At 37.5% G+C, this 14,128-nt stretch overlaps 1 protein-coding gene across 1 annotated transcript in view; it reads left to right on the plus strand.

Annotated features, from left to right (window-relative positions):
- The window catches only part of WDR93 (WD repeat domain 93), a gene marked incomplete at its 3' end in the record, with an annotated part of 29,899 nt that overhangs the window by 1,607 nt on the left and 14,164 nt on the right, over positions 1-14,128 (plus strand). The window contains 7 exon segments of the mRNA XM_072402722.1: positions 935-1,206; positions 2,560-2,761; positions 3,191-3,255; positions 3,720-3,798; positions 4,852-4,961; positions 9,729-9,813; positions 12,118-12,301. Coding sequence (XP_072258823.1) covers positions 935-1,206; positions 2,560-2,761; positions 3,191-3,255; positions 3,720-3,798; positions 4,852-4,961; positions 9,729-9,813; positions 12,118-12,301 — 997 coding nt within the window.

The raw sequence follows: 14,128 nt of genomic DNA on the forward strand, positions 1-14,128 counted from the left end.
AAAAAAAAAATGAATTTTTAGCCCACATAAAGAGGTTCTCTACCCTTTTTTGTAAAAGGAAAATTCTGAGTATAGGTATGCTTTAAATTACCTTTCTTCTCATTTTTGATGTTCAATTTTAACTTTAACAGGTGTGTTGACAATTTCTACATGCCTACATCCATTGAGTTGCTGCCATGTGATTGGCCAGTTGCATTAAGAAACAGTTGAGCAGGTGTACCTAATAAAGTGTCCAGTGAGTGTAAAAAACTCCAGGATTGATTCCAGCTACAAATACCTGGAAGATTAATATTAATATTCAGTATTTATATAGCACTGTACATTAAATAGGGGTAGCAAATGACAGACAGATACAAATAATGACACAGGAGGAGGAGAGGACCCTGCCCCGAAGAGCTTACAATCTAAGAGGTGGGGAAGTATCACACAGTAGAAGGGGAGATATGGAATGGTGGGAAGTAGTGACGGTTTAAGGACAGAAGAGTACGACTAGGCAAGTTTGAAAAGATGAGTTTTTTTCAGGGCTCTTTTAAATGTGCAGAAAGTAGGAGCAGGAAAAACAAAATAGGACGAGGAATACCATTCCAAAGAGTCAGGGCAGCTCTAGAAAAGTCTTGGAGACGTGCATATGAAGAGGTTATAAGTGAAGAAGTCATCCGGGCTGAAAGGTTAGTGGGACAAAAAGGGATTATAAATACTACAAAGAAAAGGTAAACTACAGATAAAGTGAGGTAAACTTGTATGCTCACCTTGATAGTTGTTTTAGGATGCACAATTTGATGGCCGTCCAAACAATTAGAAATGATTATACTTTGTTTATTACTATAACATTTTTCTCTGATTCTTCACCTATTTTTTAGGTTAATGTGTATGAATTTGTGAAGTCATCCATTTTCAATACTGCCTGCAGACTGTTTTTATGTTTGATCTCCAGACTACAGGATGCCAATATACATAAGAAAGGGGCCTTTAGAAATCCCTCCTGGCTCTGAGAAGGACTGGGCCAGTGAAGAACATGAAGATTATTTCTTGAGGGATCCAGACCAAGCCCGGGACTCTCTACCACAGCCATATCGCATGATTGCAAGAGTGGTAGAACTCCTGATTGACCAGGCCATTGAGGTCATCAAAACAAGGGAACAAAAGCGTGAAGAGGAGAAACTCAAAAAGAAAACAGACATCTTGCAGGCCACTGCTGAAATCCAAGTAATTTTATTTTTAATGCTGCAATATTAATATATAACAGGGTAATATAATACTACTTACAAATGAACATTGGAAAAGAAAAGCTTGCATGTACCTTCATTCATACTGGTAAATATGTGCGTCTCCTTTGTGTCATATTGCCTTGTATTATATTCCCTCAATGAGGCAATAAAATGCATATATATGTATAACATTATTTACTATTATATAACGAGCTTCTGTAGGCTGATTCTTCTTTTTCCATCTCAATTTTTGCTCTCTTTAACAATCTTTACCAATCTCAATTCTCTGTATGTCTCCAGTCTGGTATCAATCTGTGCTTTGTTGAAGCTCACTCCCACCTGTCCTCCTGTGTTTGTCTTGCTTTTTGCTGCTAGTCCTAAAATTTACTGTTGTGATCATGGGTGATGGTAGGGGAGGGCACTTTTACACTTGCAGTTTTAGTAACAACAGGCAGCAGTGGATTTAATATGATGGCTGCAGCACAGTGGCTCAGTGGTTAGCACTCTGGTCTTTTCAGCACTAGGTCCTAGGTTTGAATCTTAGCCAGGACTCTATCTGCATGAAGTTTGCAGGTTCTGTCTGTGTTTGCGTGGGTTCCCTCTGGGTACTCCGGTTTTCTTCCACATTCCAAAAACATGCAGTTAGGTTAATTGTCTTCTCCCCAAAATTGACCTTAGACTGTGTTAATGACATATGACTATGGTAGGATTATTAGATTGTGAGTCCCTTCGAGGGACAACTAGTGATATGATTATGGACTTTTTACAGCGTTGCATAATATGTTGTCTCTAAATAAATACTGTGTAATAATAATACCGGGCAGCAGTGGATTTAAAATAGGATGGCCACATTAGGCCACAGGAACTACCTAATTCCGACTCTTTCCTTGATGCCCTTACTCCCTAGTTGAATGAGGGACATTGTGGCCACTAGGAGGAAGGAAGAATGCTTTGACCATTTTCTTAGCTTCTGGAATAGGCTTGACACCCCATAATATAATAACAATAATAATAATAAGGACTGGTAAACTTTAGCTAAGTACTCTCGTCATATGATTCTCGTCCAATAATCACCTCAGGGCTGATATCGTACGAGAATCTGGCGTGAGTACAGCAACTCATTGTCCATCTTTCCGTCTTCTGTCCTGGCATATCCATGGATGAGGAACAAGGAACGATCATATTAAAAGTGAAGAGGAAAGAGCAAAGCAGGGTGCCGCTCTGTTGTTCTTCCACTCCCCTCTCGATAAAGCAGAATGGTGCTCGCTCATGCATCGTGAAGTCTTTTTTGTTGCTGTGTACACAGCCTCAGTTAAGCGATGAGTAATTTTTCTTTCTTTCATTATTTTAGGTACCCAGAAGAGTTAATTGTGTTGCTGCAGGGGCCCATGGAACATTTTTATTTGTTGGCTTCTCTGATGGTTTACGGATTTACAGCTTGTCAGCTGGTGACTGGATTTGTGGCTGGGAAGCAGATAAATTAGAAGTATGCAGCCTGAGTATATGCCAAGTGAAAAATCACACGTATCTGATAGGCACAGTGGATGACATGGGTAAACATTTATAATACATACTATTAACAAAGATTTTTAGAATTTGGTTTTAAAAAAATGTCTCTAAGTGGCCCAGTTTTCAGTTTCTAATAAAAAAAGTTTAAAATCTATGGCTAGCCGGACCACAGTGGGGGTTTTACTTTCTCTTGGGGGTCATTCTGCAATGCTGTGCTTGTTTCATTTCAGTTTGTTCCAAAGTGTATAAAGGTGAGTGACAGCTAGATGTAGCCCTTCAAACAGGCTGATCTCCAGATATTCAGGTTGTGTAGAGACTTTTAGTGAGGGAGGATAGAGGCAATTGTGCTAAACGATACAGCTATGATATAGTAGAAAAAGTAATTCTGGCCTTTAAAGTCCCAAATTGGATTTTCTTTTCTTTGCTAATACAGCTATGATAACTAATCTAGAATGAGCTTTCTTTGTTATCAGGTATTGCGCGTCTGTTTTTCTTTTCTGAAGAGAACCTCCATTTTGTGAAAGCCATAAATGAAACGGTAAGAAATGTTTTACTTATTTCAAAATTGGATTTTTTCCTTTACAAATGCAAATAGTAGAAATCACAGTTTAGTTAGAAACTGTTTTAGAATCAATTATTGTGCAAATCTCTGAACTCCCTCATTTATATTAGCTTTCACCCCAAATAAGTTTCTCCATTGTGTGTGAAGTGGGGCAGACATCAGCCATATGTCAGAGTGATCTGGGACCCTGGCAAGAAGATCTAAACATGTTCTTACATTCCCATGCTGAAATCAAACTGAATTCCCACAATAATTTATATAGAGAATCCACCAGAGAGCAATGATACACCCTTTATGTGCCCTAAATTCCTTCAGTGCACTTCAAATCTGTTCCAGATTAGATTTATATTTGAGTGTTATTGTTTTCGTCAAAGGTTAAAGAGTTTTATTCCAGTAGAGATTATAGTATTAACTGTATATTTTTATTTATATTTTAACAGGAAGATATAAGCAAGCGCACCGTTTGTATAACATTTCAGCTGTCTCATGGTGGTGACTATGCTGGAATTCTTTTGGAAGGTGGGTACTTTCTAACTAGGAAAATGTATGTAACACTCTATCGCAGTGTTCCTCAACTAGTGTTCCATGGAACCACTGGGCTCCTCCAGAGTTTGCTACAGGTTCCCTGAGCAAAAAGCAATTTGGACTTCTCAGGTCAGTTTAAGTGACACCAATGATCTTTTTTGGCTATCTGTAAGGGTGATATTCTTCTCACTGACCAGCAATGTAGGAGGAATTTTTCTCATTGACGATCACACCCATGTACTGTGAGTTGTGGATATCGTAATTCTAGCAGGGGTACCATAAGACCTGAAAGTTATTTCAAGGGCTCCCCCATGTTAAAAGGTTGAGAAAGGCTGCTCCAATGGAATAAACTATATTAGTTGTTTTTGCAAAGGCTCTGTGTTGCAGTGCTACACTAAGGTTGTGCTTTTCTGCTTCTTCTTACAATGAAGGTTGTGAGTTGACTGACACACTGAAACCAATGCAATTCCCATATATTTCATCTACACAGTTCAGAGAGGGAAAGTAATTTAAATAAGCAACTGGTGGCTAATCTTCAAATCTCAATAGGGGAAAATTAATTTAACTAATATATTTGTATATTGTTGTATAAAATGTTTACAATTTTTTAAAGGTTTTCATTTATCAAAAGTCGTGTTATTATATTTTAAAAATATTTTACAAATAACATCTTTAAAAGCATTGTGCTAACTGTAATGACAGCTACAATTAATCAATGAAACAACCTCCTCTTACCAATATAACTTTGATTTGTGACTAATATCTTTTATCTTTATGTAATGTTTGTTCAAACAGTTTTTAATTAAACAGAACCATCCTTTTGGGTCTCCTAAACTGTCACTACTTTCCTCCACTCCATATCTCTCCTCGTATTGTGTAATACTTTCCCCACTTCTTAGTTTGTAAGCTCTTCGGGGTAGGGTCCTCTCCTCCTGTGTCACTATCTCTATTTGTCATTTGCAATCCCTATTTAATGTACAGGGCTGCGTAATATGTTGGCGCTTTATAAATCCTGTTTAATACTAATAACACAAATTTGTTTTGCAGGCTCTGGGGAATGTTGGTTGGAAGTATACAAACTCCCCAAAGATTCCTGGCTGAAGGAACTGGATCATGCCCTTACCACTATTCCAAGCACACCTCTAGCAGGCACTGAGGTGGGTCCTAGCACACATAATAATAATTTTGAATGATTTTTGAAATAACAATTTTTAAGACAGGTTTACGTGGATGGTGAGGAGGCTGAGTTTTTGCTTTTTTACAGCCACCAGTGAAAATGTCAAGTAGCTGCTACCCTGTGACTACCCTATACAGAAAAAATAGGGGTGCTAATTGACCACTTGCCATTCGCCCATCAATGCCTTCTGGACACTATTCAATTCTGAATGTCTGTGGCTGTGATGTCTGCATGGTGGCGGGCAGGTTGGCAGCCTGCAGGAGCCACTTGGGAATACTCCAGGGACCAATTATGTGAACCGAACTTAACAAAACTCATATTACTCTTAAGGGCATAAAACGCTGAGCTGAATCCCTTTTTATTCTTTTGATTGGACTCCATCAATCTAGACACCTTTGGTTTTGCAACGATTTGCTATTAATATTAAGACCAACCTAATGCAGTTTTGGTCATTTGAAGCATGACTTCAGAATGAACATATTTTAAAATTATAGATAGATGAGAGACAAGTCTTGTGTCAGGTTATGCTTGCTGTCTGTAATACCAGTGGAGAAGTTTGCCCCTGATTTATGTCTCTGTGACACGTACAAATTTGGCCGGATGGGTGTCACCAAATAGAAATGGAGGTTCCAACCCTTTTCCTAAAAAAAAAAGAAAAAAAAAAAGAGTTTATATTACTGTCTATGTTTTAAGAGATTCTCCTTGATAATCCTGTATTATTGACCCCCTGTTCCTAGGACAGAAAATAAGGAACAATCTTTCCAGTATGCTTCTAATAACATATGTGCGTCTAAAATGTACTTTGTCCTTAGCACAGCAATATTTAAAACAGTATATATTTGAGATTTGCTGCATATAAGACCGTCTTCTAACACCCCATATGGTCAGACATTCACTGTATTATAAGTGCAAAACAATTACTGAATGCAGGTCTAGTACTACATTTAATTAACGACAAAACCCATATAATAAATTTTCTTAGTAATTAGATGGCAAAATTGGCACATAATCTATTTTGCTAATTAGGTTCCTTTTATAATGTAAATCACAATTTTTGAATAAATATTTTAATATTATGTGGCATGCACTCCACACACAAGGCTAACACAGATCCCCTGCTCCTGAATAATGAATCAGATGGACAGGTAATGGAGAGTTTACTTGCAGTTATGGGTGGTGGGATGCTTCCCCCACTACTGCTTCCTCTATGCTTCTGCTGCCTTAAGATTTACTATTGTAAAGCATAGTGGAGATGGTAGGTAGAGCAATTAATGAGTGTGTGGCAGACATTCAGCCAGCCAAAACTGGCCATGAATTGCAAGTGAATCCTCAGCTGCCTATCTGATTTAGCTCTAAGTGTTTATTAGATACATTTTTTACTACAACCAACATCACAAGCTGTCATTTATTAAATGTATTAGTTGAGTTATTGATCCAGGGAATTCATTCAATTGGCAATGACAAAGTCAAGAATACGTTTCTGTCATTTTTGACATAAATGATCAGTTACCTAAATGGGGTTTTGGTTTGCCAACTGGATTTACAATACCCCAACATTGTTAGAATAGGTTATATTTGATGGACTTTGTTCTAAAATATTATGACAATAGTGGCGTGTCACTCAATAGTTCATTGAATATTGTCAAACAAATCAGCATAAACCACAAATGGGACTAGCAGCTTTACATCAGATTAACATAATTATTATCGCTACAGTCTCATGAAAATTTACGAAAGAATAATTTTTATTGTTAAAGATTAAAAACACTTAAAAACATTCATGTACATGTTTGGTTATTACAGCAAAAACATGGAATCTCTAGGTAAACGGTGTCTCTACGTGTTTCGCGGAAACACTATCTGCTTCATCAGGAGATCTAGAGAGCTTGCGTATTATAAAGCATAATCAATAAACATTTCAACAAATGACACTATATAATTAAATTAATAAACTAATTTGTACCTACTATTCATATTCTCTTTCCGTAATCACGAGTTTGCTACCGATATGTAAATCCCTGGTCTGCAGTACTTTCTAGACGCGCCAAATCTAACGCCGCAGTCTTGCCTTTAGCAAGCCCCCGCTTAGCCCTGGGAGACTTGCTTCTCCTAACATCCAGGACTTAATGCGCAAGGATGGCATCTGGGGATGGGCCGGCAGAGGATCAGGGGCCCCCAGATTATGCAGTTCATGTTCCACAAGGTAATCCACAGTATATGCCAAGGTCATGCATAAGCAATCAGTCCACTAGACAAGGTATAGAGGGAGTAGGCACAAGCACAGTTGGGGGTCACAGGCAAAAAGTCAGTCCAGGCTGTGCACAAACAATAGGTCAGGAACAGGCCAGGTCGGCAACGGTCGACACAAAATTCACTCTAGCACAGATTAGCCCAGCTAAATGCTACAACAGGCATAGAGCAGTGGGAGCAGAGAGGCTATAAATTCCCAGCAGCCAATGGCAGTGCAGAACTAAAATCAGGAACTACTTTGCTAATTAGTCTCAGCACAATCCCCCTCAGCCGCACAGTCCCAGAGCAAGGGATGCAGAGGGACCATTTACATCCAAAGGGAAGCCGGGGATGCACAGACTGCAAAGCAGAGGACTGGCAAATATTTGCCTGATCTTCATTGCTGCTGCAAGTGATGCCGATGAAGAGAATAAGCAGGGTGCATTGTCCTGCGGTGACCAACAGTACGGGATCGCTGTCTAAATGATTGTCTCCTAACAAGATATTTCAGTTTTATATTGAGCCATTGATGTCAAGGGGGTGGGGGTGGGGGGAAATCATCATCCACTAATAAATGTCATATATATACCACTTTTAAAAAAAACTAAATATAATTAAAATAATTATCATTACCAAAATCACTTCTGTGAATACCAGCAACATCACCTAAATTAATAGTGAACTCCAATGTCCGGTGTTAGGTGAACAAATACCTTACACAAAGATGATCCAAAAAATCCTTGTTAACAACCAGTTATATCTGTGTTTATGTTGCTATATCATTGTGCCCAATGCCGTAAAGCAATAATTAATTACCCATATCATGATTCTTTTGTACATTTTCAAGAGACTGTAGCAAATAAATATGTTATTCTGATGTAAAGCTGTTGTGGTTTATGCTGGTTTGTTTAATATTTAGTAGGGGATGTGGCAAATTGTTTAGTTTAAAGTGTCAACAGGGAGCAGCTGTCATTAAATATTATGTTATGAAATTACGTCAGAGTGGATTTCCACTGTTAATAAAAATTGGACCACTGCTTGTTATCACTGTACATCCCACATGGAGTCTGAGCTCTTCCTTCCATATGGCTAGGCTTTTACGTTATTTTAGGGAAATACAATTTGGAGAGACACTAAATTAGTTTTTTTCATGTCTCTAGCGCCCCTCACTGGGCGTTTATAACTGTGGAAACTGCCCAATAACATTGTGGACATGCAGACTGCACTCACTGGGCCTGATTTATGAAAGTTCTCCAAGACTGGCAACGATACACTTTCATCAGTGAACCCGAGTGATCCCACAAACCTGCACGATTGAAAACATTTGCTAACAAAAAATGACATTGAAGAAATCCATTCCAGGTTTTCTGGATCACCCAGCTTTACTGCTGAAAATGTCTATTCTCCAGTCTTGTAGAGTTTAATAAATCCGGCTCGTTGTCTGTGATAGGAGGTTTTAATCAGGGGAACAGCTTAGTATTAGTATTGCAAGGAAGGCAAGGAAGAAAAAGAGCTGAAATCAGATTAATTTTCTACGTAACTCTTATAAGTTTGTGTCCTTTTAATGAATTCATTTACTTTATGGAATGTCCAATGTCTGTCAGTTACATTGTAATTATAGACATAATGATAACATCACATCTTGGCTCGAAATGGATTTTTTTTCTGATATGAACTTGCAGACAGACAGCAGTTTCCTAATACTTTAATACTAAATGTTGCTATGTATCATGCTTCATATTTTAGTTTTATTCATATTAATGCTGCCTTTTTTGAGTACATAGATGACATTTTTTAATTTAGTATTAATCAAAAATGTAAATGTCCACAGTCAAATATTTTATGCTAAATATTCTCTTTCTAAACCTTTGGGACTGAATTGCTGCAGCTGCCATGCTGCCACGTTATTTATGCTCCCAACATGACAGTCTAATAAAATAAAGATTATGTAGTTGTTCTGTACATTAAATTTCATGTGTGTTCAATGCAGTTTTATACACTTGCGTTCATTATCCACCAGGAGGCAGACTTGTATATGGGTTTTGCCTGTAGCATCATTTCAGAATTATAAATTGAACAATAGTTTTGACACATGCAGAATAAATTCTATAGATGTAAACATTTTATTGATATCTAACTTTATTTTACTGCAAATCGTTGGTGTACCTACACAAGAGATAGAGACAATATGCAGTACCTTACAGTAACCCATGAGCAGTCATCTTTAAATGTTCCAGCTGCATAAATTAGATTGGTTTCTTCAAGTTATTGCATTTTGCAAATAATTCCTGCTGTTACATTGCCTTAAATAAGTCTTCAAATGTGTAAAGCATAAATCATTATTGGATTTCTGTCACTGGCAAGCAAGCTTTCTAAAATGATAAATTGACCAACGCTTACTGTAAGAACCCTGGGAGCTAATTTTCAATAGATCATCTGAGGTCACTTCATTTTGTTTTCGGTGTAGCTTTTATTTGTAATGACGAGTAACATTCATTTGTGGCTGTTTTTATTATAGCCTGCTGGTATTCCTCTTACATCAGAGCCCAAGATCACACAACCTGTACTTTTAATGAAGATTAGGCCACCAAAGCCAACTACAGGTAACAAAATGATGTTGATGGTCTCAGTGTGTTGTAAGACATGACACATTAGTTAACACCTTTACCTTGCAGGATTACGGACTAGGTAAATCAGAATCAGGATACTGGCAACGTTGTAACAATGAGGAAGTATTTGTAGGACTGCAAGTATCAGGGTGTGTTAAAGAACTACACTAAAATACTCAGGGGCTGCCTAATTTAAAGTTAGTACTTATCTTAATTGGATGTGTACAATGGTCCAAAACAGCAACAGTCCCAACAGCAAGATCACATCACTTGGTTCACAACTTGGAGGAGGCAGGCAGGGAGAAAGCTGGCATTTCTTTATACTTATCCTGAAAATATCAGCGCAGCACAACTTTGTTACATTATATTGTAAAACAACATGAATTTATGTTTAGGATTATATATTTTGTATATTACCAGCTACTTTCTTTCTCAGGCCATAAAACAGGGCATAAACAACAACTCACATCTTGACAGCAGTCCCCTATACAGCTGAGCACTCTACGAGTATTATATCTCTCCTAAAGGGGCTGTTCTCAACTCTCTAATTCTTCATCACTTCCTAAGCTCAAAACAGCTACCTACCTATATAAGCACTATACTCACTTATCTGACCTACCAATTTTCCCTTATGGTACTACTAGCTGGAAGACACTTTTGCCACATAAATCACATGTATATTTTTGTATATGTGATTTACACTTGTTTTTATGTTTTAGTTAGCTTATATATTTTTCAATAAAAGTCATTAATGTTTTTTTTTAAGAATTTTGTATATGTTATCAGGTGCTTGGTAAAGAAACCCTTTAAGATACTGTTTTTACAAGTACCTGACCTATAGCTCGCCAGCTCACATTAAAACAGTTACCATCATGATAAAGTTGTAGGGTTTGTAGAGTAGTTTGCAGTATGCTAAATAATATGGGGCTGATTTAATAAAGTTTTCCAAGGCTGGAGAGGATACACTTTCATCAGTGAAGCTGGATGATCCAGCAAACCTTAAATGGATTTATTCAAAGTCGTTTGCTATTTAGGGCTGCCCATACATGGCTGATATTCTGATGCAACATATTTTTAAGAATATTTAACAATCAAAGAAACCCTAAAATAATAAATGGCAGTATAGTTTATGACAGGGGTAGCATGGGGGGTTATAGATAATAGCTGGTAAGTATGTATGACTGGTAAGTATGCATGACTGAGGGACTGTCTTATCTGATATCTGATTTAATAAATCAGGGACCTGATTTATTAAAGCTCTCCAACGCTGGAAAGGATACACTTTTATCAGTGAAGCTGGGTGATCCAGCAAACCTGGAAAAGATTTCTTCAAAGTCCTTTGCTGTTTGCCAGCAAATGTTTTGAATCCTGGACCAGATTCATTCCAGGTTTGCTGGATCACCCAGTTTCACTGATAAAAATGTATCCTCTCCAGCCTTGGAGAGCTTTAATAAATCAAGCCCTATTAGTACTGGACTTTCAGGGACTGAAAGAACATTTGATCCTATTGGGTTTCAAGTTCATTTACCCACTGTTACCACTTACAATAGTTGTTTTTTTTAATTACACATAGTATTGAAAAGGAGTTTTTTACTTTTTGTTTGCAATATTTGCATACATATGTTGTGTAAGAACCTGAATTATGAATGAATTAGGTTTCAGATAAAAACTAAGTTACACTTTCCATGTTACAGTGATTGCAACTTCTAAGTAATTAATTATCAGCAAATTCAGACCTAGCTATCTATGACACGCTGATGAAGAGGAAGGGTCACAGACACAAGCCAGATGAACCTAGCGGCAAGAAGCCCGGGGATAATATTAATCTTACATTTTTCAGAAAATAGGTTATAGATTTCCTTTTTAATTGCATTTTTGTTAAACTGCCATCTTTGAAACATGCATATTGATGAGTACAAAAAAAAAAGATTTACAGAGCAGAACTGGCAAAATATGTGCTGCTTGGAGATTTAGGCCTCTTATTTTAAACCCACTAAGCCCCTGTAGTAATTTATACACATTGAAGAAGAAAAAATTAGAGCACAAGCATTGCACATGATGTAATAACCTTTTGCAAGTTTTATATCTCTTCAGATCAACACGTCACTTTAATGTCTCCCTTGTCAGCTGCATATACAGGGGGGAGCACTGCAAAGATGAATATGTGCTGCTAAGGGGGTGGGCATTAAAGCAAATTTGTTTTTTTGCCCTAAAGCACTGGTTTGTCAAGAATTGACTGAAACTAAATAAACAAATGTTGCATGACTGGTTACAATAATCCTCTTTTTTGTCATTTAGGAAGTACATTTAAATCTGTTCAAGAGGCTGTGCAGAAGAATGATGACAGCAGTGTGTTTGGTACTGGACAGAATCACATCATCAGCTCTCATCAATGGGAGCAGCAAGAAGCAATATTTCTGGGCATGTATGAAAAATATCTTAGCATAGAAAAGCCAAAGACCCCAGAACGAAATACATCAAGGTAAAGGAAAAGAAATACTGTGTAAGAAAATATTGCTGCTTACAACCCAAATGAATACAGCCAAAATATTAAACCATTATCAAAGAATTTTAGGTAAATACTTACAGATTTCCATATAAGTAGATGATGTCTATAGTCTATAGATGCAGTCTGTATTGTTACCAATCATACTACATATTTCCTCACTTCTTTATTGGGGAAATTCCAACCAGACTATGGTATTAGCAGGATGTTGCTATTGATACACTGGTCTATCATTAACCATTCAAGATCATGTGTTGATGTTTGAGACACTGGGCCTGATTTATTAAAGCTCTCCAAGGCTGGAGACAATACATTTTCATCAGTAAAGCTGGGTGATCCAGCAAATCTGTAATGGATCTGGTTCAGGATTCAAAACATTTGTTATCAAATAGCAAATGACTTTGAATACATCCATTCCAGATTTGCTGGATTGCCCAGCTTCACTGATGAAACTGTTTCCGCTCCAGCTTTGGAGAGCTTTAATAAATCAGGACCACTGTCCCTTTGCTTACTGAGTGACAATGGCTCCATATAAGACTCCCCCTCCACCATGCATACTTACTAGCCACCCTCCCATGGTACCCCAGTCATAAACTATGCTGTCATTTGTTATTTCAGGATTGCTTTGATTGTTGAATGTTCTTAAAAATATGTTGAATGAAGAATTCAGCCATGTAAAGGGCAGCCCTATTTTACTGCCCACACTGTCTTTTAGTTACTATTTCTATGCTTCATATAGGTTTAAGGGTTGGAGGCATTTATATTCAATTCTTGAACCAGCTATTCTTTCTAGTGCTGAATTAGTGTACGCTGCCATGCTAAGAATCCCAAAACTAAACATTGCACAGTGCAAAAATTTCTATCCGACCAGGACCTGAAAGTGTAAGTGTTCCTGAGGCTGGTGTGTAAAACTTGTATCAAAAGAGAAATACATCTCATCATGTTTACAGCTTTCTACAGCCAGTTCTGACTTTCATCCTTCAAGCCACATCTAGAAGATGAAACACTGAGTTCTGCATTCCTCCGACTTTCAGAAATCACATTTCATTTTTTCAAACCTTTGCAGGATTCAGTAGATGAAAAGACAACTTCATGGTAGCCTGGATTACTATTTATTTTTAATGGGAAAAAGTTAAAAGAGAAGTGTTAGCTGTATATTCTGAGGTATCATTGCAATGTTTATGTTGGATTTATTTTTGATATGGCTGTTTTAACAAACTTGCCTGTCCAGATTCTCCTCAGTTAATGATCAGGTACAGCGACTTGGTAGTTAAGTGAGGAGCATGGGAAAGACCTGATCTGACAGACAGACACAGAAGGAGTGAAGGACCCTGCCCAAAGAGCTTACAATCCAGGAAGTGGGGAAGCAGCATACAATAAGAGGGAGGATATGAAATGGTGGGTGAGTAGTGAGGGTTTAGGAGATTGAAAAGACGGGTAGGCAAGTCTATTAGAAAATACATTCCGGGTTTGCTGGATCACCCAGGTTCTCCCACAATAGTCTATCTTCAACAGTCTTGCAGAGTGTTAATAAATCAAGCCTATTATATACAGAGTAGGCTGACCAATAGGCTTGTGAGGTGGAGGAATATAGTATAATCCTCATGTAGCAACACAAGGCAGAAAGCAGAGCCTCCATATGTAATAATTAAATGTAGCAGTCCCTGTGTACATACTGTATATAACTGCACATTGTACATACAAAATTGTAAAACATGAAAGTACATGTTTTGTACATTTTTCTTTTTAGTTTTGGATAGTGTATAGAAGGTTAAAACCGACGACTATCCAATGACTACCCCT

The sequence above is a fragment of the Pyxicephalus adspersus genome, chromosome 2 (genome assembly GCF_032062135.1).
Source record: "Pyxicephalus adspersus chromosome 2, UCB_Pads_2.0, whole genome shotgun sequence".
In the NCBI taxonomy this organism is placed as follows: domain Eukaryota; kingdom Metazoa; phylum Chordata; class Amphibia; order Anura; family Pyxicephalidae; genus Pyxicephalus; species Pyxicephalus adspersus.